The 27,766-nt window shown below is 36.3% G+C and overlaps 1 protein-coding gene across 8 annotated transcripts in view; it reads right to left on the bottom strand.

Moving 5' to 3' along the window:
- LOC117416819 (tenascin-R-like) overlaps window positions 1-27,766 on the bottom strand; it is a 117,904-nt gene that overhangs the window by 33,239 nt on the left and 56,899 nt on the right. For 2 of the 8 annotated variants that reach the window (XM_034028220.3, XM_034028225.3), the window contains exons 3-5: window positions 17,466-17,556; window positions 1,707-2,250; window positions 875-1,351 (exon numbers count right to left, since the gene is read on the bottom strand). In XM_034028220.3, the coding sequence (XP_033884111.3) occupies window positions 875-1,351; window positions 1,707-2,202 (973 nt within the window). In that variant the 5' untranslated portion in view covers window positions 2,203-2,250; window positions 17,466-17,556. Of the gene's footprint in view, window positions 1-874; window positions 1,352-1,706; window positions 7,354-9,674; window positions 10,517-10,603; window positions 14,615-17,465; window positions 17,557-27,766 lie in introns of those variants that run through there. The other 6 variants (XM_034028224.3, XM_059034899.1, XM_059034902.1 and 3 more) reach the window with 6 other exon arrangements.

Here is a 27,766-nt window from a genome sequence, read left to right as displayed (position 1 = left end):
AGACATAATTGAACACAACTTGAGGAAGCAATCTTAAGCACAACCTTCTAAAAATGGTCAATTTTCTAAAAGTCAAATTCATTCATTTGCTACAAAGGGCAGATAAAGAAGTACATTTGTGTTGATTTATTTATTTATTTATTTAATAATAATAATAATAATAATAATAATAATAATAATAATAATAATAGTAAACAACACATTCTGTATGTGTGCTACCACTGATAGCAACCCACTTTTTTTCTTTCAGATAGTCATATCTTGCTTCTGTCACAAAACTATGGTGAAATAGCACATTAAATGGGTATCTGGTACATGGCAACAAAAGTATTTCAATATTTCAAAAATTACTTGAGCAGTATCGTCCAGAATCGTTATATTTGTTTGTGCTCTTTGGTTGGAACTGGCCTATATGGGACAATAGTACTATGACTAACTATGTCACATGAGATAAGGGACATGATTCTCAATATATTGAGCTGCACCGTTATTTTAACTGCCTTTATTGAAGTATATTCAGAGGTTAGAGTTGGGTTAGGATTTGTTCTGGCTTCAACAAAAGTGATGTGATGTACAATTACAATTAGTATTTCATTTATAAAATACAAAGAGACTAATTATATATCTAATGCCAAGGTACTGCTATTTACTTTTATTGCATTTTTCAGATGGGAGGTACACATAAGGAGGCAATTCTACTGTTTCATTCCCATCTTTTTATTCACCAAATTATTTGTTTTCCACAACTGGGACCCTGTGGTTTCCAGGCAGCCATTTTACAGTACCTATCATTTTAATAGGGCATTGCTTACGTAACAAAGTTGATAAAAGTGCTGTATACCTGTAATTTGATCACATTGAATACAAATCGTACCTGATGAGCAATCGTCGCCTACATAACCTTCCTCACAAGCACAGATGCCCTGCTTGCAGCTCCCTTTCTGGCTACAGTCATTAAGACAGATCAGCTGCGAACAGTCTTCACCCATGCTGCCCTGCTGGCACTGGCAGGTCCCGTTGATGCAGGTGCCCCGGTCAGAGCAGTTGTTGAGACAGCGGGCTTCAGAGCAGTCCTCCCCAGTGTAGGCCTCCTCACAGACACACTCTCCATCGATGCAGAGCCCTCTGTCGCTGCAGTCCCCAGGACAGAGCGTCTCGGAGCAGTCATCCCCCGTGAAATCTCCGTCACAGACACACTCCCCCTCCAGACACAACCCCCGGCCCGAGCAGTCTCCTGCACACCGCGACTCAGAGCAGTTCTTGCCGGTCCAGCCCTCCTCACAAACGCAGCCGCAGATATCCATGCTGAAGTTGCCGTGCCCTCCACAGTGTGGGACATAATCCAGTCGACCTATGGTGGAATAGAAGCCAGTATGCTCTTATTAATTTGGGGTCTTAACTTTTAAAGAGGTTCTAATTTTCTTTTGTTTCAACCAGGTCCAAGATATATATTTTTTAATATCAGTATCTTTCCATAAAGAAGACTGATTTTGTCTATGGTATTAATTTGGTGCATGCAGGGTTACAAACTAATAAAAACAAAAAAGATAATAGTATTGTTGTGTGGGCCTGGTGGTAACTGTTGGACTTTTAACTTTTATTCTTGTAATCTTCCTGAAAATGTTTCACACATATTTAGACACTGACATGGAAGAGTAATGCATATTATTGGTGCTTATACAAAACCCCTTAAAGTCATGACATACCTGTTGCTGCACTCTCTCCACAGCAATTGGAGCTGCAGTGCTGCCTCAGCAAGGACACCTCCCTCTCAAGCACCTCAATGCGGATGGCCAGGTCCTGCATGGTGGATGAGCTAGGGCAGACACAGGCCTGCTTGGGGATGTTGATTTGGTGGGTAAAGGTGACCTGGCTCTCCTGGTCTGCTGTCTGCTCGGTGTACTGCGAGGCCCCCTCCTGCTCCTCCACCTTCACCACACGACTGGGGGAGGACTCCAGGTTGACAGCACAGAGGGACTCCAGGGGAACGTTGATGTTGTACACGTGGTTGAAAACTACAGGCTGCTCCTTCAAGCTCTGGTTGACAAAGCGACCCTCAGCTTCAGCTGTGTCCCTCTTTACTCTGATGGTCTTCAGAATCTGCCCTCCTTCCTCATGAACTGCAAAGACTCCCACAATAGCCACAGCAATGCTTAGGAGCAGGCTCCTCAAAACTGCCATGCTGCTGTCATTACACGCCATCAGCTCAAGGTTGAGGTCTGGAATCCAAAGCTAAGTCTCTGAAAGTTTCTTTGATGAGTTTTAAAAGAAAGGAAGAAACAAGGGGTAATATACACACAAAACCTATACAACTGTTAAGCTGCACAATGGAATATGATGTTGACCGTTGCTTTATTTGAATTCTGCAGATCCCAAATAATATTACGTGAACTATCCAGTTTAGGGTGACAATGACTAAAAGAGGTACACTATTATTATTATTATTATTATTATTATTATTATTATTATTATTATTATTATTATTGAGGTACTCAAGTGTAAACCAAGGTGGGTCACCAAACAACCTTAGGACAGAAAACTAAACTCAAACATGCGACACCTGTTTTATATTGTAATCGTATTTTATTGTGTGCTATGTTTGTTCTAACTTGTTTCAATCACTGGAAATTGCTGCCTGTACAGTATTGAGATATTTTTCCTGGTAAAATGAATTTAAATGAGGGCTTGTGTTCTTCTGTAACTGAGTTATTGCACCAGATAAGAGAAGATCTTAAGATACTATCCTCCGATCTCTAGTGCCCTGAAATTGATCCGTGGACAGTGAGGAGATGTGATAAGAATATAATGAGTTTCCAGATCTATGTTAAACTGTTTCTGTGATAGATAGGTCATCACACGGACAAACCACACAGACAAACTGCTGAATAAGGAATCTGGCACTGACAAGCAGTAACAGTGTGGGAGAAAACTGCAGCTACTCAATACCCAAATCACTCACTACACATGCTAGCAAGTGTTTGAAGGTACTGTATAGGATGCAGTTAGTTAGCGTTAATTTGTATGGGATCTTTAATTAAAATTAAAAGAATTAGTGTGTATTTGAGGTTATCATTTTTGATTGCTAATCCCCCTGACTCAACAGAATGAAGCAGAAGGAGGCTGTCATGCCTTTAGACTCACATGTTGCAGCTTTATTAAGACAAGGACATTACCCAAATTCGACCTGCTACAACAGCTAACAGTCTATCTTTTGCAACAATAACAACACCAAAAACAAAAATTAAGAGAGACCAGATCTGGTTACTCTGTTGCCCAGAGTTCTTCTTCATCAATTCCGCATCTTTCAGTGTTTGACTGCCAATCTGCTGGGTCAGACCACACCATTAAGAGGCTGAGTCAAGGTTCTGCAGTCTGGTGGGTCTATTTTAAGCAATTCAGATGCCCTTTGTTGGCACATTATTATTTTGGAATATATATATATAAATATATAATATTCAGCCCCAAGATTCTTCCACAAAAGCCTGTCTGCTGCGTCCCTCATCCATGTTGCTTCGGCGTGTTTCCTAATTTCAACTTGCCATCTTCCTGGAAGTTCTTTCTTGGTTGCTTTATATCTCTTGGGATCCAGTCTAGTATCTCCTTGGTCCAGCGATGGTCTTTTCTTATTGCTACATGTCTTACCTACTGCCATTTAAGTTTTTTCACTCTTATAATAATATTGCATATTTTTGTTTGCACTCTTATCCATTCCTTCCTTTTCTTGTCGCTTCTTGTTATTCCCAGCATGCATCTTTCCATATTCCATTAAGTCATTTAGAATTTTTGAGTCATTTTTGCATTGAGGGTCCAGGTTTCGCATCCGTAAGTTAGCACCGGCAGCATGCATTGCTCGAAGACTTTCCTCTTGAGGCATAAGGGTAGTTTCCCTTTCAGAACCATGCTTAATCTTCCAAAGGCACTCCAGCCCATTTTTGCTCTTCTGCTGGTTTCGCACATTTGCTTCTCCATTGCTGAAACTGTCCTAAGTATACATAGTTATTGACTTCTTCAAGCTTGATCCCATTGACTTCACTTGCCTGTGTAGTGGTATATTTATTAAACATGACTTAAGTCTTCTTCAGGTTCATTTTCAAAACCACTTTGATGCTAGCCTCATGTAGTTCTTGTATTCTTGTATGTAATTCTTCTGGGCACGTTGTGAATATGAGGATGTCGTCAGCAAATCGTAAGTGATTCAAGTAGGCTCCATTGATTTTCAGCCCCTTATTTTCCCAGTCCAGTGTTTTGAAAATGTCTTCTATGGTGGCCGTGAAGAGCTTTGGGGAAATTGTATCTCCTTGATGAACACCTTTTTCAATCTTGATTTTGTGGCTGTTTTTATGGAGTCTTACTGTGAATGTTGCATTCTTGTATATGGTGCTGATCAAGTCTCTGTATGTTTTCTCAATTCCTTGTTTTTTCAGAGAGCTTAATACAGATCTTGTGTAAACAGAGTCAAAGGCTTTTTCATAGTCAATGAATCCCAAGCAAAGTGGTAGTTCGTACTCGTTGCTGGTTTGAATCACTTGTCGTACAACTTGAAGATGATCCATTGTGCTAAATCCACTCCTGAATCCTGCTTGCTCATTTGATTGTGCTGAGCCTTCTGTATGTCTGCAACAAGTTGTGGGCAAAGATCTATAAGAGCCCATTTCTGGAAATCACGAGAGCTGACTGGCTGTTAACAATAAGATAAAGAGAGACAGGATATCTTGATCAGCTTGCACAAGTAGATTTGTGACCTGCCCCTCACACACACGCAGGTTCACACATAATTACAGGACCTCCAATTGAAGTGATCAGGAATGAGAAATCCATTTGTCAAGTCAAAATCCAATCTTGATTACAGACACCGTATACTCATATACCAAAAGCAATCCAATGCACGCTTCTGCAATGCAAAGCAATTCTATCCTCTCAAATGGATTTTTACAGGAACATATTGCTCTTAGGCAAAATTATTGTTTGACTAACACTGTTTAATAACTGACTGAATTACAGAGTTGCTTTTGTTGTTTATAAAGTTTAGACTATGCTGATTGGCAAATACTGTAGATCCTGCTCTTGTGAGTATCAGAGAAAGATTATTTTAGTCCAGCTGTTTGAGCAGTGATGTTATTAGTGTGGGCCTCTGGGAAGGCTTGACCCCTGACACCCTATAGAAAATGACAGGGAAAAAAGAAACCCACACATTTTATGTCTAGTATATAACTTTTGGTAACACTTTATGTAAAGTTCTCTTACTACACTGTAACTACACTGAAATAACCCCATAATTACCCATAAGGTTGTGTAGTTGCAATGCTATAATAAGTACAAATAATGATTAAAAAAATGTATATTACAGTGTATATTACCACAAGGTTTTATGTTTTATAGTGTAATTACTATGTAACTACACACACAATTAGAATGCACTTACAGTGTAGTTAGAGACATTAATATAAAGTGTTACCCGTTAAACTGTGGATTAAAATCAATACAATCATGGAGAATGTAACTTTGTATCATGACCTGTTTTTCATTGGGTCAAAAACTCAATTTTAAAACAAAACCCTTTGTCTTTGTCATTGTACCTATAAATCCTTACATAATCCAAAGTAACAACTTACATGTAACACTTTCCAATAAATGCCTCTTTATGATGCTGAATCAATGGAAGTCAGCATAAATCACACATGATTTACAGTAATGTTCCATTGCAAACCTGAGGAAAATGAAAGTGTATCTGGGGAGGATCATTCTAATCTATATTGATTCACATGACAGGTCCTAGTAATACCCTGACTGGTAATGAGAGATAATTTTGTAAAATACATTTCCTGATTTAGCTTTCTTTATAGTTACAGCATGCTAAAAATCAAATTTCCAAATACAAATGTCATGATATAGAAAAAGAGAGAGGTGTTAATTTGTTATAAATATAGGGTTTATAAAAAGTAAAGTTATGTAGTTATTTAATGATACAGTTTGATTGACATTTACTAAACTTATATAAAGAAATGGATGATGTAAGTGATCCACATCATGCTTTATAAAAATATATATATATATTATACCTCTGTTTTTTAACCCATATCTTTTTTTTTCTTTTACTGTTTTTTTTTGTGTGCTTTTGGATTTTTGGATTTTGTAACTGCAAACAAGTGATGCATTATTTATAAGTATCTGTTCTAGTTCTAAGTGGTTAGCACAAACACTACCAATGACTAGAAGAAGATAAAACTACTGAGGGACCTTCTCTTACCTTAACATTTCTCATGTGTAATCTTTAACCCAGCTACTCCAAACACTGCGGTCACACCTCTTAAATGTGTGTGTCATTTTATGTGTATATCATTACCATACACTCATAAACGTGTATCAGCTTCATGCTCTTGTAGCTCTGTGTCCGTGTCATGTTTCATTAGCTAGTTCAAGGAAAACAACCCCCCTCCAGGAGCTCCAGTTAACATGGCATGTGGTTCTTGTCACTCACAAATTACACAGCTCCCGTCGTTCTACTGGCGCTTTTCTGACGATTATCATCAAAGGAAGAAACATAAAACAAAATCGAATCTTTATTATAAGTGAAAAGGGTGTGTTATGTGCTTTAAGTACTGTTGAGGGTGGATTCTAATTTGAGTTCTCTGTAATACAAATGCTTGCTATTTGTGTTATGTTGCAGAAAGCAAACTCACGCTTGGCAGGTACTAAAGTAAAAAGCTATTTAACTTCTATTTGCACACCCTTCATCCCTGCATGAGGCTAATCAGACAGAGCTGTGGAAGCTGAACTGTAGATTTCCACTGTGGGCGAGACAGGTGGAAGGGGGTGGTTTGTTGATGATTCATCCATTTCCTTATGTCTATTTGACAGCACACAACTAATGCACTATGTAGACAGCCTAAATGTGAACAATAATACATTTGCATGTTTCTTCATATTCCATGTTATTATTTTTACTTTCACTTAGGGACAATCCATTTATTACTATAAGTGTTTTCACCTATGGATCTGAACCCAGTTATCCCACTAATCACTAAAAAAAACACCTTTCTTTTTGGTTAGTGCTGAATATAACAAGGGTACTATGAGCAGTAAAAAAAAATGATAGAAAAAAAATAAGACTTGGTGAAGAGCAGCGAATATAGTATTTAAAAGGCCTGTTGAATTGGTTCCCCAGTTGTAGGTTATATTGGAATTTGATGACTTTTAAACATTGATGTATATTGAAGTCTCCTTTTCCCCAATGGGATCCCAGTTCTGCTGGAAAAAGACAAGGCAGGTGAAAAAAAAACTTCTCATTTGAGGCCCATGTTGAAAACAAGTGGATAAAGAGGTCTTGCCATTCCTTATTGAGATCACAGACTGCTGACAATAAGAAAGAGGAGTTATTATAAAACTAATAAATATGCCTAATAAATAAATATCCAATTCTCAAAAAATGTAACTGTAGATTAAAATGAGAACAGCTATGTGAACCATTGTGATTCTTTTTTTGAATATTGTTAAAGTTGATTACTTTTTTTGTTGAGGCAGATCACTGTATCTCTTATTCTGCCTTTTTATAAGGCGTCACATGAAAGCGCACAGCCTCATTTAGATGTTATAGTCCCATCTCGTTGAACTCCATGCTTGTTAAGACAATCTATAAATCAACTGCAGCTTGTTAAGACAATCTATAAATCACCACACACATTATTATGATTGATAGCACTTGGTAGCGTGGAAATACAGCTATTACAGCAACTTTTAACAATGACTTGTAAGGGATGTGTAAAACTATTGCAATTAAAGAAACCTAGTTATTTTTCTTTTAATTTCCTCTGTTTATACATGTCTATTTTTTCAATTTATAATATATGGCTGTTAATACAGTGGCTGAAACTTAAAAAAAAAATTCTGAACCTCGTAGCAAAATCCTACGAGGTTCAGAATTCACAAGTGTTTTTTTTTCTAACTAAATGCTTGACACAGGAATTTATATCAAAAGCCCATCAAGTATTTCTCCCCCTTCCTTTACAAGGCATACAGCCCTTTTTATCTCTGTCTGACAGATTGTATTGTATCTGGGTTGCCTTGACTGACAGGTGTTGTTCAGCAATTCATGGAAATATATAAACTCCTTTCTGTCTCACAATGTACAATAACATGTTAAAAAGAATATATAAAATACCTAATACAAATATCTGAAATAGTTCAATCTAAAACCTTGACTGCATGCCTCTAGAGGCTCTGTTGGAGTGTAGATATGCAGTAGCATGTATAGTTACCTAGTAAGTACAGTACATATAGTAAATCAGTACTCATAGTATGTAAATCATAATGAAAACATTGGAAAGATGGAAAGACATGGTAAAGGTTAGCTTATAAAGTTTTACAAAAATGCACCATATTACGTCCTACTATTTTACACATGAAAGTAACATGCAAATATTCTGCAAACCCACAGAGTAAATGGCAAACTGTAGTATTTTGCAATATATTTTCAGAGAGAATACGTTTTGGAATCTGGGATGTTGCAGAGAATCATTTGGAAATTCAAGTATTACTAAACAGTACATAATAATACACTTTTTTGATTTGTTGAGAGTGAATATACTGTATGACCAATATTTAAGCAAGGTTGGTCTGCTCATTATAAGGACCAACATCTGCCAGAAACATCCATTGCTAAAAGTCATACAAAACCAAATAGATAATGCATGACTATCATCCATAACACTTGATGATAGTATACAGTATGTAGTATTACTAGAAGAAACTTACATAAAAAGTTTCCATAAGTTTTTATCAGTGTCTTCAGAACATCATGATCATAATATCATCATCAAGACATTGAGATTGACTTCTAGTCGAAATGTTTGTCAATGGATTTTACAAGCTTCTTCTAGTATTAAAGCAAGATAGATTTTTAAAAAAAAATTTAAGAGTCAATTAATTTGGGGTACATAGAACAGCAAAACAAACATATTCATTGGCAGGTGGTTCAAGGGTTAATGATTGGTGGTGTTCCTCAAAAGGTTTATATTATATCCACTCAAGAATAGGCTTTGAACTAAACACACTTTTTTTTTTCTCTCTTTTTGTATATGTAAACTGTTTGTTAATGACAGTGGCTTGACAAATACGGTCCTTTACATTTCTGATATAATCTAAAGTGTATATTTGTTTTTTTAATAGTTGTGGGTTAATAGAATTGTATACACCCAGCTGCTGGCTGAATGAGATAAGAGTTGCATTAATGGACAGAGCAGTCGGTTGATAAACAACTTACAGTAAAGAGATCCATCTGATACTCACTTTGATATGTTCCAAGAACTTTTAAGAAAAAAGTTATCTCAGCAATATATTTCAAAGAACAAAACAGACTTTTACTTACAGTATGAAGATTGTTATTATTATTATTATTATTATTATTATTATTATTATTATTATTATTATTATTATTATTATTATTATTAGTAGTAGTTTATTTAGCAGACGCCTTAATGTGACTTACAGAGACAATATATTTCAAAGAACAAAACAGACTTTTACTTACAGTATGAAGATTATTATTATTATTATTATTATTATTATTATTATTATTATTATTATTATTATTATTATTATTATTATTATACAAGGAATCTGGCTGCAATGCCCCTTACTTAACTCCCAACATCACTTTCTAAAGCACCTGTACTTACTTGGACGTCTCATAAGGCCTCTGTTCCCAAAATCTGACAAGATTACACCTCGTTTCTATGAACAGAGTGCACTCGAATTGGTCTGAATTCTCCCAGAACTCAAGGAGGCGTTTCCACGCTTTTCCGAGTTATCACGTGAGATGGGCAGGAAATACTTGCGAGTTAAAGGTCAAGACATGCATTCGCTGCAGACAGTATTACAGTCAAATTGTCAATGATTTAAAAGATGATTCCATCTATGTATTCTTTCGCATTTGTTTCATGCAGTACCTGGAAGACTGGTATGCAGAACAGGGAAAGAAGTGCTGGACAAGGGAAATAATGTGTCAGATGTCAAAGTGGATGTGTGAATGGCAGTGATGAAGCCAATTTGCTTGAAAACATTAAAAGTAGACCGGTGTCAAGAAATTTCCGCAACATATTCTTTTTATTTATATATATGCTCTGAGCACACTCATAAACGCAGGGGAGACATTCAAGGAGGACAGAGATGTTTTAAACTCCTGCAGTGGTTTTGTTCGTGCACTGGGCGGGCTATATGTCCAGACAACTTTTTAATATTCAAGAAAACCACACAGAAAATTTGAAGTTTTAACGCATCAGAGCAGTAGTAGTACTCTTTTTGGTTTTTGAAATGCTTTAAAAATTGGATTGGTTGGTTGCGCAGACCACCGTAAATCCCAAGTAAAAAGCAGTCTGGGCAATCCAGTGCCTTTACAGGTTTAACAGCATTAGTACTTCAATACAGTAATACGAATATGGTTATTATATATTTAGCCTTCAGGCTATGCATGCATAAAGCTAAAAACGCCCACTCGCTAAATTCTAGAACATTCTATATATATATATATATATATATATATATATATATATATATATATATATATATATATATATATATATATATATTGTAACCCGCCGGCACTCACGGTCGTTCGTTGCCCCTTTAAAAGCAGGACCCAGGACACAAGAAATGGATTTTCAAAAGACAGAGACTTGTGAATATGACCAAACAGCAATCCGTTTTTCAGAGATCCTCAGAGCATGGATCACATCAGCTTGTAGTTAGCAAGTTGAGCGATACTTGACTGGGGTTTTACCTTGGTTTTTATAGGATTTTCCCTCTACTGAATACATCAGAAGTCCCAAGTAAATCTAATCATCACTCAGCCTTGACATTTCTTATCTTTAAGTTAATTATACATTCTAGAAGGATCTGGTCAACTCCTTTTTCAAAACTGATTGGATACAACCTCTTGCCAAAAAATATTGGAATATGATTTCATCGCTCTCTTTTTCCAACTCCTCCTTTTTCTAAAAAGTCAGGTGGACCAAAGTTCACAGAATCCTTGCTATAATATAATACAAGTATATGTGTATATATGAGAGATGTTTTTAATATGTAACACCAGCTCTATTTGATTGTATTTAGCTGAGTCCAAAATATATGTTCCTCCTAGCTGCATATTATGTTACCGTTTCAGTGTGTTGTCAATGGGTCAGTTTAACTTCATATACAAATATGTGTTAACAAAGTATGGGACAAAGACTGCCTTTGAATAAGCATACAGTGGTCAATTCAATTAGTTTAATTTAAATTTAAGCTATAATAAACATGTTAAGTATAATAGCCTTATTTAACTGTGCCATTCTCGGACTATGCCTGACCTCTCTCTCTGTTTCTAAAAGTTGCCTGCACAAGCTGGATTCAGACACCCTGTTTTCTTGCCAAGATTATGTTTTGATTAATATGAAACACCATTGTAAGCACTTCTCAAAATTCACCGCATGAAATCAGTTTTCTCCTAACGAAAGTCGCTACTTATTTGATAAGAACTGTGACTGGACACAACTCCCCTAATTTGTGGAATGCTCCCTTCTACTACAAGGTTTTCTTATTATAGAAAGACCTTGGATTCAAAACTGTGAACTACAGGTAAATCTCACTTTGACTGCCAAAAAGAACCTTCCATATCTAGCACCGCTCTGCTTGCAAGCAGATAAGGGCAAGGCTATTTTTCTGTAGATTTATTGTGTACTAAAATGATTTAATAGAGTTTACACTTTATTTGTCTAATATTCCAACCTAACAGTTCCTGTTTTTTATTGCTTTTACAGTCTATTTGTATTACAGTAGAGCCTTAACAAGCAAAAACACTTGTTAGTTTAAATATTATGTTTCTTATTAGATCAAAATACTTAAAACATATTATTTTTCTTCAGGGAGTTTTGTCACTCTATTATTAAATCAGAATACATTTTTTTAAAACCTCTATGCTTAGTAACAACACAATCAAATAAGTTGTTTTGTTTTTTAGTTTAAAATATTGTTCTGTCTAAAAAGGGTTACCCTTTTGTTTTTACTAATTTGTAATACCTAGCCTCCTTTCAAGGTTACAGGCTTCCACGAGTGTATGTGCACTAATAACAAAGGCACATAGACAAGCTTTTTTCTGACATTAACACTTGTTCAGTTTTCTTTGTTCAAATCATTGTAACCTGTTCATAATTTGCTGCAATATTATTTATGCTGGTTTTATATTCTTTAAAACACAGTACAATTATTACAATATGCTGACAGTGTCAGTTAGTACTGAATTTCTTTCGTTTTTAACTGTAATATGTTCTTTCAACAATAATAATGTTATTTGTATAACAGCTTAACTTTAAATGATTTTAAAACATGTATTTCTAATTCAGTCACTTCAGTATAACAGTTGCTAATATTATTGTACTGAATTAAGTCTGACTCCTTTCTCAGTTCATACAAAATCCAGTTGAAGCAGGTTTTAATCCTAGCCTTTTGCCAATTTTTGGTGTTGATTAGTTGAAACACTACTGTAAGCATTTTCTAATACTCCTACCTTCTGTTATCCGAAAGTAACGAAAGGAAAGTAATGAAAGAAATTGGCTACTTTTTCTCATAAAACTGGAATGCGTTAACAAGGCCTTATGATAAGAGCCTGCCAAGTTTGACTCCTTCCAGCAGGTGCTTTCATAGACTGCACACAACATCTATCCATTGTTTTCTACTGAGTATACAGATCTTTATGAAAGGAACATATACAGTATTATTATAACTATTGACAAAGAGTATATCATATTATTTCAATCAATACAGGTTAGTTTAAATCATCCAATAATTCAGCACGTTCCCAACAGGATTCAATCTCTGCGCCAGGCTCAGATCGGCCTGCTTCCAGTAGCTGTGACAGTCTTGGGTCAGTTTCTGCTCACAGGTGTGGGTGACAGTCTTTAAAAGCCTGATACCTGCAAAAATCTTGTTAGCTGGGCTCCCATCTCTACATTCCCATTCCCATCATTAGTGGATAAAAACATTTTAACTGAATCTGGGTCCATCAAAGAACCGCACACCCTTGCAACCGAGGCCTTCCATGCAAAAGGATCTAATGACTTATAGCACAAAAGGGACGTGCCAGAAGCGTCTGTGACATCGGTCATTTCCATCAAACGATTCAAAAAACCTGTAATTCATCTGATGCGATCAGAAACCCTGAAGCAGAGTAAATTGTGCCTGCTACTGTAGTAGGATTGTTCTTTTTTATGTTGAGCATTTTTTTTTTTTTTTTTTTTTTTTAACAAGGGTTTAATTGTGCAGTATATAATTGATTTAAATATTTTGCTGTTAACTTACAAGGCCCTGAGTGGATTAACTCCTCCTAGTTATTTTCAAGAGTTACTGACCCCATATCTTCCAAACTGCACTCTGAGATCACAATCATGGGGTTTCCATGTGGGTCAATTTACATGTGAAATGGCGATGCGTGTGCACGTTTGGGAGAATTATTTCGGGTAAATCAAGTTTGTGGCCGAAAAAAACGGCCAAAGAGAGAGATAGGGTAAATCTCATTTACTCGTGTAAATGACGAAACACACGTGTAAATGTTAATGAACTTGTTTATCCTTAAATATAAATATTGCAAGGGAGCAGGTCAGTTACTGTGGATTCCAAGATAGTAAGTGGCTAATGGGCAATTTTATGGTTAGCAGTGGTGTAGTTCACCTTAATGATAATGCTTTTTTTTATTATTATTGTTTTTTTGCTGTGTCTGGACTGTTATATTGTATCTCTTGTGGGTTTACAGTTCTGTATAAAACCACTTACCGTGAACTGCATTATGCCCTTGTTATAGTATTAAAGCAGCTGTTTGAGAATACCCTCGCTGTAAAAACTACACTAAAGTTAAACACGAAGCGCAATGAGCTGCTTAAATGTCTAACTGAATTAATTCCTGTCCTTTTTTTGGATCCCAGCCAAAGACAACGCGTGTCTGCCATCCACATTAATAAATATAGTTGGTGAACTGGATGTCATGAGCCAGCTCAATCACCCAAAAGCAGCGTGACAACATCCAACAAGTTGCTGATGCCCTCTCAGAACTGATCAAATAAAATTGCAAATGAACTTATTGATTGTGTTTTATTTGTTTGCATCATTAATATTTAACACAACAGTAAATCCAACACAACTTAAAAGAAAGGACAGAATCTCTGACAGCACGAGCCTCCAATTGAACCTGGTGGCTGAGGTAACCTTCACAGTTGCCAAGTCCGCTTATAATAAGCAGCATTGGGCTTGTTTTTTGAGAGTCGCAGGTTGAAATTTGCATAAACACCCACTCAACATGGGTTGCGCTTGTTCTGAAAGGCAGTGACGCTTTTTTTCTCGTGAGACTTGGCAACACTGGTAATCTTTCCCATCTGTCTCACAGGCAGCCATGATTCCTGAACACCTCATTTTGTTGTTGACAAGTTTGTGGAGGATACAGCAGGCAGTGGCAATTTTGTTAACAAACTAATGCACTTCAGTCCGTTTCATCAGTATCTGCCACCTCCCTTTAAGTGCCCACTACCCGTATTTGCTCAAGCTTGGTGTTGAATGCTTCCTCAGCAGCTGTCAGTCGTCCGGACGGGTAGTGTTTCTAAGCAAGGGTAGTATACACAGCATCACCTGATCCCCTATATGCTGTATTGCCTGAATATATATATATATATATATATATATATATATATATATATATATATATATATATATAAAACATCTCCACTGGTTTTCAGCAATGGTGATCTGCAATACCTGTTGGTCAATTTCATTTTATACCTCCAAGTCCATTTTTAATTAATGAGTCATAAGATAAATTAGTTGAAACAGCCTTCACTACTAACAACATGACACCCCACTAATGACATTTAAAAAACAATTTGGGCAAGTGCAGTAAAACACATTATTAACCAACCAGGCACGATGTATGTTGCTTTATTACAGCAGCTTAGATTCACTTGTGTACCAGTTATCTGTGCATGGAAACCACATTTTCAGTAATCTTCAAAAACAGAACGAGTACTTTACACATAGCTAATTTACATATCAACCTCAACCTTTCCCATTAATTTGCATGATGTCGGGTGAAAATCCCCGTTTACTCAAATAAAATAAACTGAGAGAACGGAAACCCAAAAAAGCATTTTACACAAGACATTTTTCTTGTGTAAATGTCTCGAGTTAAAAAAAAAAACCTTGCATTGAAACTCCATGAATGATGCAGGGCTGCTGGTTATTCCTAGGGTCAACAAAAGCAACATAGGGCTTTTTCTTGTAGAGCACAAAAATTATGGAATGCTTTGCCTTCGTTTGTCAGGGAAGCTGGAACTGTTACAGTTTTCAAGTCAAGACTAAAAACACACTTTCATAAAATGGCTTTCTATCTTAGTGGGTTTTAATGTAACTTTAAAATTGCTGCTTTTGTATTACTATGTGTATACTGTTATTTAAATCTGTTATTTAAATGGTCTGATTGTGGCAGTTGTATGTGTGACATGCTATACAAATGTATCAGGTTTTTTTTCTGCTATGTACTGTACAGTGCTTTGGGATACTTTTGTATAAAAAGCGCTATATAAATGCAATAAATAAATAAAATAAATAATTAAGTAACAGCCAAAATTGTTTATGCCAGACTTGTTAGAAAGTCTGTAACAAAATGGTTGATTGTTATTATCGATACGTTGTAGATATTAGTATTATTACTAAATCCACCGTACAGGTATCACAAAGTCCATAAACAAAACAAAATGTTAAAATAAATTAGTTCGGCACCATATAATGGAGCTGATTTTTACCAGTGCTTGCCAGTCTAAATGATTAGAAAGCCTTTATTGTTGTTCTCCAAGTTGCTGCAGTGACATTGTAAATGTTAGTATAACGAGTTACTGTAAATGAGATATTGTTTTAGCAGACAGATTTCAGTAAGTAGGCTAAACATTTATTTGAATCTTTTTGGAATTAAAAGTATAAATGCAAAACTCCATTGCATTTTTCTTTGTGACCGTGCTTGGTGAAATTCCCAAACTGTCAAAATACCCCAAGGTAGCAAATCAGCCGAATTTAACACCAGCCAAAACGTCCAGTTATACGATATGTTCCCACCCCCTAAAACATTTTTGATTGACATTTAGTGATGTTATTTCCTCCCAGCACAAATTCAGACTTTAGAATTCAGGCCAGCCCGAAGAGTAAAATCGGACCAGAAAATTCGAGCTCCTGCCTAAATTGGGAGCCAACTCGAGTAATTTAAAAACATGGAAACAGAGGTGTGTGGGGGCAACTCAAGCACGTACCTGGGTTATGTGTTTCATGGAAAGGTGGTATTAGAGTCCTAGGTGCTAAATAAAATTTTTTCCCTAGTTGTTTCATCTTTGGAAGCCTGCTCTATTAATGTTTTGCCCACCACTGCCTACGGAAATGAATAATGGTGTAATTTATCAATAGACACAAAAGGAGTTGGTCAGAGATCATTGCTACTAGGCATGGTTTACTGTGGATTAGGACAATAATTCATCATTGTACAGGCTATTTATTACAATCCTAATCATGCATGGCACACACAGAGATGGTAATCCCCATTGATTAGAGATAAGAAGTTCAGGTTTACCTCCTGTATTGTCCATATGCAGTTTCTTTTATACAGTACATGCTCTAAGCATTTAGTAAGAAACATGAAATATGCTAAACAAATATCCTTACAGCCTATAGCACTGAAGCCTTATGCAGTGGCTTCAACTCCTGCAACCTCCTATAAAACTCTGCAGTAGTTAAAAAATCTTTGATCAAAAATCTGTCTGCAGAGTCTGGAAGGATGACCCAGGTTCTAAATGTGCAAAAAATTGGACATCTTTACACGAGAGCTACGTTGAACTTACCAGGGTGTAAAAGGGTTACTGAACAGTTTAAAACACAACTAGCTTTCTGCTTGTGTTGAACATATTCCTTCAATATCTTTTTCAACACAATCGCCATTGTTTTGATATTTTTATTAACATATTCCTGGTCATAAATCAGTTTTGAGCAGTTATTTTTTTGCATCTGGTCTTAAAATGTCTTCTGAATTCACAACATCAACAGCTTCAATCCATCCTGTTAAATTTCATTGGTTCCTGACTAATCTCTCAAAGTTCAGCATTTTGATTGGTTCATCTGTCCTACCTGCTCGCTACAGCACAGGTTCAGAGGGGCGGGAACACATTTATGAAAAACACTTTAAGATACCAATTCAAAATCAATTTCAGTAGCTGTAAAGAATGTTCTGTCAAGTTTCCCAGTTCTCTAAAATTATACAAAAGAAAAGTGACTGTGTGAAACACTGGAAAGTCAGTTCAGTGCATTCATAATATGTCCTAACCAAAAAATGTACTTGGCATTTTGTATGTACTACTGGTAACTGAACTGGTTATACACATTCCAAAGCAACAAAAAAATCAAACATCCCCTACCTTATTGAATCAATGTCAGTCCCTCTTTCAGGCTTCTCTCTTAGGTTGTTTGACTGATCAGACACTTACCCTCTGATACAGCAGTGTCCACCTGTCAGATCAGAAACAGGGAGATGTGATTAGCCAAACGGGGATGCCAGAACAACAAAAAAAAAAAAAAATTGAAATGACAGTATAATATATGACTTTTGTTCATTAAGGTGAAGGTCCAAATGACAGTGTCTTTCAGTCAACTGGGACACATACTGGTACAGTAAGTCTTTATGTTTTCATTCACAGACACACCACAACTGCAGTGCGCTGGTTTTGTACATTAAATCTTATATATTATTACATTTCAAACATTCTTCCTGTACAATAGCGTATTTGACAGTGATGGGTACATGCTTTGCAATTATTATAATCATTTATGAAAGCCAACTGTACTGTATAAAAGATTAAATTACACACACACACACACACAAACTCTCGTAGTATTTCATGATTTAATTATATTGCTTCCATGCCAACTATATACAATAATTGCTAACCACCTCACAGTTTCTGTACCATTTCCATTTATTTTTATTTTTGTGACTACAGCCACATAACCAGTGAATCTACTGTGTCACATTCCAGGCAAATAACCAAATACTTATGCTTGGTAAACTAATAGGTAACTAAAGCCCAGAAAGGCACCAATATGTCTGAATTCAACTACTACATTTACAGTTGCTCTGCACTAAATATACAAAAGTGACAGAAATACATCAACCTAGACACATGGTAGGCATTGAATATACCGGTAATATTGTCCAAGCCATCTTAAAACATGAATTATCTTGATTAATTAATTTGTGCAGCATTTTCTTATTTTCAAATTCTTGTAATTAAAGTGACGAACATGTTTAGAGTATATCATTATATAATTAAATGTAGTTAATAAAGTTAATCAAAATACCACGTCACATTAAAATATACACTATTCATTATAATAACACATAAATACACTTACAATTGTAGGTATTTACTACTACGACGACTACTACTACGACTACTATAAACTACTGTATTTTTACATACTAATATAAACTGCCCTCAGAACACAAGACGATTACAGAGTGTTTTTATAGATGGACGGCCTGCTAATGCAATGATAGATTCTCTCACAGTAGGTGGCTCAGTGCCCATGTCTTTTTGGGGCTCATTTTTTAATCCAACTGGGTTTGGCTCCTTTGTGCCTTAATGCACTACAACCTACAATTCAACAGTTTATTTTCTTTCTCTACACGTCCTGTAATTTGTGACTTCTGCTATTGTTTTCCTCGTTGAACTATTGGTTTGCTAAAGTTTATTATCTCTGGAGATCCAATTTCATATGTGTTGATGTTACTGATTTATTTCTCCACTTCAGCTATTTATTACCAGTCATGAGAAAGCTATTTCTGAAACACAATATAAGACTTTGAAGAATGCAATTCAAAGAAAAGAAAAACAACAATAGCTTAGATTTGCAGTAGTCCTTAAGCACAGTGTGGTAGTGTATTATAATTATGTAATTGAGGGGGATCAGTGGAGATACTATATGGAAAATAATTGTATCCAATTTTGTTCTCCTCTCTAGAGTAATGAGAAATATTGGATTATTTAATATGATCCCACATAAGGTAACTCTCAAGCAAGGGCAATGGTAGGAATGACCGAAGCACAATTTTTGAAGAGGAAATAGAAGCAGGGGGATTAATTGGTAAAATAATACAATCTGAAAACAAAAAAGGAGGTACACACACATCATGTAGGTGAGGTGCAGGTTAATAAGAACAAGTCATTTAAAAAAGAAAAGATGATAACCGCACACTCAATGCAATCCAAAAATAATTTATTAAAAGAAAAAAGAAAAGCTGACGTTTCGATACCAGAGTGCCTTCATCTAAAATGGAGTAAAAAAATGTAGCCTGAAAAGAGGAAAACAAAATAAATGCTCTGGCCTGTAGTAGAACTCCAGGAGCAATGTGGGAAGAGAGTTGTTCTCCCCTATAATGTCCTTTTATTTTTAAACTTCAGGTGTTACTATCAGTTAATATCATACCCCTTGTTTTGCTATGACAATGTGACTCTGTGACTACTAATACCAACATTTCAATCCCTAATGTGCAAACCTAAACTCTCTCTCTCTCTCTCTCTCTCTCTCTCTCTCTCTCTCTCTCTCTCTCTCTCTCTCTCTCTCTCTCTCTCTCTCTCTCATATATAAATATATGATATATATAATTTGATAATTAATGAGTTTTAAATACATGAAGTAGAGGTTTATTGAGCAAATCAAGCATAGAAGTGCATATGAAAACTGCTCTGGAAACTGTGATCATACTGTGAGTACAGCAGGGATGGAAATAAGACTCCTATTCCATGGCAGTTTCACCTATTTCAGATTTTAATACAAGATTGTTTAGCCACAGCGTACAGGTAACAAGCTCATATGTGTCTTATTAAAGTCATAGTAAAACCAGGAATGGATAAAACCGCTATGCAATGGGAGTCTTATTTCTATTCCTGGTATAGCCCAGGTAGGATTAACGTAAAACAATTTGAGCTGAGTTCTTTCAAGTATCATTAAATCAGAATGCTTTTAATCCCTACAGACCAGTGGTACAACTGTCAGCTGTTCTCCTTAAGAACAGATGTTTCAGGTCCCAAGATTAGATTAGATCAATAAACTGATCAATTGTCATGGCTACAGCAAATCATAGTCAGAGTGATGCTTATGACAAAAAAGTGAACAGAGTTTCATACCTAACAAGAAAAGTAGCACAGTTGCGATGGGCTTAGGTATTGTCAGTGTGCAAAGGACAGAGATTACTGAGCTTTAAAAATGTCAGGACATGGATTTGTACTTGGCATGACATGGTTTCTCCTCACTCCCTCACTCTTTCTCTTTGGAAAGCAATGCTTTCTCTCAAGATGCTTGTGGAATTCAAACTAAAGCCTGGATCAGAGCTAGCCTGTCAGCTGGGATAGAAAAAATAAGAGGCCTGGAGTCAAACATGAATAGAACCCCTTGAAATATCTATCATTTTAACAGGGACTGAGCATTCATGTTAAAGGCAAAAGCTAAGTTATCTGAACCGTTATAGAACCGCCACACGGGTCAATTTGACTCATTTTGTCAGTTTTTTACTTTTCCTAAATATATAAATTAAATATACTGACGACGTTTGATAGACAGAATCGCAAAAATTAGGAAGTTATATACAGTTCTACCTAGAACCGCCACGTGGGTCAATTTGACCCATTCATTACAATACATCAGAGAGCAACGAGACAGAGATTTGCTATGATTGTGAATTTGTAGATTGCACCAAGGTGCCAACTCAGTGAAAGCCTAGTTGCTTTATTTCTCAATGTACTGTACCTGGGATGTATCCTTCGTTTTGTTCAAGGAAAATATCAGAAGGAAATATTTCATCTGAAAGTAGCGCTTTTGATTGGAATCCTGCAAGCTGCACGCATATACACGCAAAGGGAAATGGCAGGTAGGATAACAACTTCTGTGCCTAATATGAAACGTATGTTATAATATATATATTTTTTTATATTACTTTTAGAAAAAAATATATTTTGGTTTTACTGTTTTGTATGTATTTAGGCCTAGCCGTTTACATCTGTTTACACAATTTTTTGTAGTCCGCTGTATGCGCTAACTTTGAACAGGAATTTAGTTATTTTCTTTTTTGCTTTACATCTGTGAGTATTGTGCTTTTTTGGGTGCTATTTTTGATGTAATTCATGTTACATGCACCGGTCTTTGAATGATGAAGTAAGACTGAATAGCCACAGCTGCGCCTCATTTGCACCCAGCTGCACATCATCATTATTATTATTATTATTATTATTATTATTATTATTATTATTATTATTATTATTATTATTATTATTATTATTATTATAATATTTAGCTGACGCCTTTATCGAGTAATACAGGAAGAAGAAATGGGGTAGAATACCGGCTACAGTGCAACAGGCAAACGCTGCAGCTGCTGAGGTACAGAGGCGTATTCAGCATAGGCTTACATGCACGGAATTAGTGTAATATATATTCATTTTTATCTTACTGTTTGAAAAAATGGTTTCAGTTTTAAAGTTTTGTATGTACATATACATGTTTACACAATTTCTTTTGAAATGTTTATTTTATTATAGTTTTTCATATTTTGTAGTCGTGCTGTATATGCGCTCATTTTGAAAATAAATCCTTTTTGTGTTTATTTTTGCATTTAAATACTGTGTTTCTGCAGTCCAAATGTTTGATATGATATTCATGAATAAAACTTTTGAGTTGTATCCGATAGTTTGTCTTTCATTTTCATATCGAAGCAGTTTAAAAATGTATGTATCAAAATGACCCATGTGGCGGATCTAGGTAGTTCAAAAATCTGGCGGTTCTAATGTTAATAGTAATATTAATAAATACACAACAAAGGTGAGGGATCACTATCCCTCTGTTTGTATTTATTGATATTTACATTGAAATCTGTGAATTTCAACCTATGTGAAAACAAGCAATGCCTCGCTATCCTTGAAATAACCCCAAATTTAAGCCACAGGCCTGATCTTCGATTGTTTGGGAAATGATCACAGCATCTGCATTAGCTCTGTTTCATATGCAGGCTGCTGGAAATGCAATCATGAAGGTGTAGGTAGTGGGAATGACCAGCTATAGCTTTACCTTTAGAAGATATAAAGAGAAATAACTGGACAGAGAAAGGTTAATCTGTCAATCAGTTGCTGTTGAACTTTTTTCAGAGCAGTAGATAATAACTAATTAGTTGAAAAGTGGTGGTCTGCATACTTTTAAAAGTTAGAGACAGACCCTGCTTGGACTACATCTGTCTCAGTTTGACTATGACGAGGGACACAGAGGGATGTGTTTTATTTTTTTCACGGCTCAATAACCTCTGAGCCACTGAATAATCCGAGTAGGATTTACAGAAATGAAAGAGTGAAAAACACTGTCATTTGGAAGAGTTTAACCCTGCCTGTACTATTACTCTGTTGTTAGACACTTGTGGCAGGGCAGAGCAGGTGTATTAAAGCAGGGCAAAATGTTTGGTCTGAATCTGAGTTAAGGCTAAGGCCTGAAAAAAGACCTGTGTGGGAACCTTATGGAAAGGTATGGTTTAATACTTACGAAAGTTAATACTTATATGTGTTTGGTGACCGGTATTAGTTAAGGAACTTGCTGAAGTTTAGTTAGTTTTTGTTTTGTTTATTTTGTTTTGTGTTCAAAGGCATTGCCCTGTTAAAAAAAAAACCCTACCTGCATTTTCTGAGTGCTGTTCCTTTTACAAGATAAGTAAAGAAGGTCCTGCATGTGGCAAACGTGCCCCGGTTTGTCATGTATGGTGGAAAATGCGGGCATAGTCTCTTCACACAAGAAAGTCTTTGTGTAAAAGGAAAAAAATAAATCAATAAAAATATTCAAAGAAACTGACTGGTGCCATTGTGCCCGAGGAGCTGGACTACTTGTTACAGTTTTATTGTCTGCCACTCCACAAGCAGGCCCAGTTCAGGCACCCGTGCTACCATGGCTTGATCGCTAGCTTAAAAGCCTTAAAAGCCTACTCACTGGCTCTACTGTGAGTACTGTGAGTATTAACCAATTATATTGTGGCTGTGCAAAACAGCCACAAAACCCACATTTTCACATGTTTTTGACAGGGATAGGAATTAACCCCATCCCTGCAAACCACCACCAACACATAAACACCCACACTTTATTTACAGGCAGGGGTCTATCCTGCCACACATTGTATGAGCATTTCATACTGTATATATTTGACTAGGATTCTGAGGGTTTCATGGGGCCTAAATACTAACATTTCCCAGGAGTCCCATTACATTGAAAAAAGTACTTTTCAAGCCTAGCTTATTGAGTTCATCACACTCTGATATCAGGCCAACACACATACATACATTTGGCTGCATTACAGTATATTCAGAGCAATTACCATTTAAAATGGAATGAAGCACCAGGGCATTTATAACTTGACTACACTCCTGTCATTATTAGCTGCAACACTGACAATATATTTTTTTCATGAGCTTTTATTGGCAATGCTTTTTTAAAAATGGATTGTACCATAAAACACCACATCCAAGCGCTTCAGATTTGCAGTCCTTATCTTTTAGTTTATTTCAAATTCTCGCAAACACCTGGTACCACTCTCTGCTTCACTTGGAAAGCTCATAAAAGATAAATTACAACCCAAATCCGTGGCTTAACACAACCTGGCCTCTCATCTGAAGCAACTGTCTCTGATATGCATCTGCTCCCTCCGAGCATCTTTTTTATGATAGAATTCCCTCGGAATGCTTATTACTTCTTTTGTTTTCTTCAGAAGTATTAAGCTCATAAAACAGTCTAGACAGTCTGTGGTGATTGCTAAATACTGCAGCTGACAGCTAAAAACAAGGTGCCGATATGTAAGTAAAATGCATAAAGGATAGAAATAACACAATACAGGTGTAAGCAGGTAACCATGACCATCCGTAGTAGGTAGTTTATTATTATTATTATTATTATTATTATTATTATTATTATTATTATTATTATTATTATTATTATTAGTTTATTTAGCAGACACCTTAATGTGACTTACAGAGATAATAAATGCCCATGTCGTTTCATTCCATTTAGGCCAGCGGTTTTCAGAGCCCAACTAATCAGTCCAAAACCAATACAACCAATACAAGTAGGTAACAATGACCTATTCATTCTAAAGAATGCCCATGCCACATTTCACTACAATTGGATGACAGGCTCTGCTAGGACATGCGTAAAAGGCAAGCACATTGGTTTTGCCTCTGTCTTGAAATCCCTGTTTCTATCAGTTATATTCTGGTAAGGTTGAGCATGGTGCAAGAATTCAATGACTTGATACACATCATACAAAATAGCCGATAGACTGATAAAGAAAGACTGGGGCTGGTGACTGGTTCTGTCAGAATTGACACAAGCTGGTGTCATGCTTATCACTTAAGGCACACATCCTTTCAAATGTGTCAGCGCTTCAGCCAAACAAGAAGCTCTCTTAGCCGCCAAGGCTGTCTGCCAGCACGCTGATTGCATTTCAACAAGTCAAAAGGATGGTAGCACAGAAAGCAATGAAAGGCGGACCTTCATGACGTCTGATTTGGAAAACATTTGCAGCAAATGTTTTTACAGTACCTGCTCTGGTAAGAAGTCTATGCACGGACAGTACTGGCTCCTCAAGACATCCAGGACTCAACCAAACCCTAGTCCACAACTAGAAGGTGGCATTTAAAATAGGGATTAAAACACTGGAGTATAGATGGTCGGTCTCTCTCTCTCTCTCTCTCTCTCTCTCTCTCTCTCTCTCTCTCTCTCTCTCTCTCTCTCTCTCTATATATATATATATATATATATAATCTTAGATTGCAGTAAAACAAATTTGACATTGTAGCAAAACCTAGGGGGGTAGTTCTCTTGTAAAACTAAAAAAAGAGAAGGAAAAAACTGTTAGGAAAAAAATATGAATAAATTGGCAAGCAAATTGTGCCAGCTGACCAGGCAGTGGTCGGCAATGTGAATGAAGGCCAGAGCAACTGTGTGTCAAATGCCTATGCAGAGATGTGTATATTGTAGATGGGGTCAGGAAGTAAATATTGGCAAGTGAGCAGTGAAATGCATCTGTCACAAGTCAAATCAGTTCCTCAGGGGGGATAGCTCTCTTGGTTATGCATACTGATGTGACCTTTAAGGATGTGAAATGTGTTACAAATCTCATGGAGCTGTCCAAGTATGTGGAATATGAAATAACATAACAATAAATAAACAATGTAAGAGTCATGTATTCTACCCCAGGAGTCAAATATCAATTTTACTGAATGTGATGAGCCCCAGATAATCCTTTCTACAGCAAATGTCCAACTGTTCTAAAATGTCTTTCTCTAACTCTAAAACTGACAAAGAAGTTGTAATTACTCAGAGTAAATGAACCTCTGCCCGGTCCCTGGAGTGAATCCAAAGATGAAACTGTCTAACTACATGAACACATGCTTGCAAGTTGGTATCTTGTCTGTACCAGTACAAATTAGTTAGTTAGTGAAGTATTAAAGCAGCACAAAGCCTTGTCCAGGAATCTTAGTGGCTCCCTCAGGCCCTCTAGGAGGTACTTACAGTCTTTTGATGCCATAGTAACTACACTCACTTATTTCTCTGGGTCCGAGCTATTTTCGGCTGTTTTATTTATTTATTTATTTTTACTGTTGTTAGATGTGTGGCTATAAAGGCCGTTACACACCAGACGCGACGCGAAGAGCGACATGACAAAATCAATAAAACCTATGCTTGTCAATAGCACCCTTTACCCCAAAGGTGACACGACAAGCGACGTCGCCGCGACACAAATTCCAACGCGAGCGATGAAAAAAAATTGAACCTGGTCCTATTTTTGCGAACTTGTCACGTGACAACTACACAACTGAGCAATCAGAGAACAGCTTCATGTCATGTGGTTTGAAATCAAGCCCTGTTTCACTTTGTGACGGGTGCCCACCCCTTGTGTGTATTTTATTATTATGTAGGTATTCATTTATTATTATTATTATTATTATATAAATATATTGTGTTTATGTGCAGACGGATGAAAGCCATCCAACATGATTATTTATTATTTAAGATATAAAAAAGCTGTGCGTTTGTGTTTTGTTTATTTATTTAAAAACCCTGTGTAGAAGGTGACCCTCTCCCGAGTTAATTCATTGGTTAATTGTTGCTAACCGGGAGATGGTCACCTGTATAAAAACCTGCAGCTTTTTGCGCTCCAGGAGAGAGTGTCAGAGGCGAGACGTAAGTCTAAATTAATAGAGAAACAATTGCTATATCTAAAATATACTTGTTTAGAATTGTTAGTGTTTGTTTTACTTTGACCAGAGTGCCCTTTTCTTTGTTTTGTGTGTTCTTTTGTTTAAACTGTTTATTTTGTTCATTATTAAATACGAGCGCAGCAGTGCCGTTTTGCCTGTACAACCATTGTTATTGTTTCATTTCCTGGTCTGACAGCACCACCCACACTCACCACAAATTTCCAGCTGTCGCGTCTTGTCTGTGATCACTTCTGGTGTGCACAGTGATCTCGCAGCGAATTTGTCGTGTCACTCCAGTAAAAATCGTGTCGCATCTGGTGTGTGAAGGCCTTAACTCTTTAACTATAAAAGTTACAAGCACATGCCATACATGAAATGAATGTGCACACACTAGGCTTTCATAAAAAAAGTGAAATAGTCAGCGACTCACCCTGTTCAATACAGATAAACAAAAACCAAAGAAAAAGAGAGACGCTTTTTAGAAAAAAACAACATTATTTATTGTCTTAAGAACTTATGCTCTGGTTATCTGTTTGTATGTTTTTTTTTCTTCTTGTTTTTGAACAAATGAACAAAAATCCATCTTGAAAGCAAGTATATATAACTGCAAATTGTTTATATGTATGACTGCGACAAAACCGCAACTTTTATACACAGTGGCCGTGACTTCTTGATAAAAAATCACGATTTTCTTACAGCCTTGTGTATTGGTATTGTTACATTTTAGTTACTATTTAACTACAAGTGTGATTACAAATGTAAAAGTTTTTAGAAGTCAGTAACGTGTAGCAATGTAATGACTATGTTAATGCATTGTGTTTGCTGCAATGTGTTATAGGTCCAGCAGATTACATTTTTGTATACTTATCTCCATACTCTCTAAATGTGAATTGTAATATGTGAAGTGAAAAATCTGCAGTGCTTCCAACTGGTTTCTGTCGGCAAGACAGAAGTGTTCGGTCATTAATTAAATCTCTAGGTATTTCACAGAGCGTGACTCCTCTATCTGTGAAGGTTAATGTCCTTTCAGCACCCTCACCTGCTAAATAACCTCTCGTCAGTGTCAGCCGAGATTTTCTATTATACTTAAGCAATTACAAGCAAAAGGGAATCCAGTTGACACCAGCAAAAAAATTTAACAACTGACTGCTTATGTTTGAGATGAAACATCTTCATCCACTCACAAAACCATTAATATATTAAGAAAGCATTGATGCCTGACGAATGGGTAGTGTGTTAGATTGGACACTATTTACACTAGCAGGGCCTCAGACTCTTCAACTGGCAACAAGAAACAGAGAGTACCGTTCAAAATGACGGTAGGAGTACATTGCAGGCTCCAATCAGAATTTAGTTGCAGTTTCTGTACATCAAGAACTGTATGCATGGCAAGGCCCTGGAGTCTGGAGTGTGGGGTCAACTTAATCTTAGAAGAA

The sequence above is a fragment of the Acipenser ruthenus genome, chromosome 12 (genome assembly GCF_902713425.1).
Source record: "Acipenser ruthenus chromosome 12, fAciRut3.2 maternal haplotype, whole genome shotgun sequence".
Classification (NCBI taxonomy): Eukaryota; Metazoa; Chordata; class Actinopteri; order Acipenseriformes; family Acipenseridae; genus Acipenser; species Acipenser ruthenus.
This window is presented reverse-complemented; position numbering and strand designations above follow the sequence as displayed.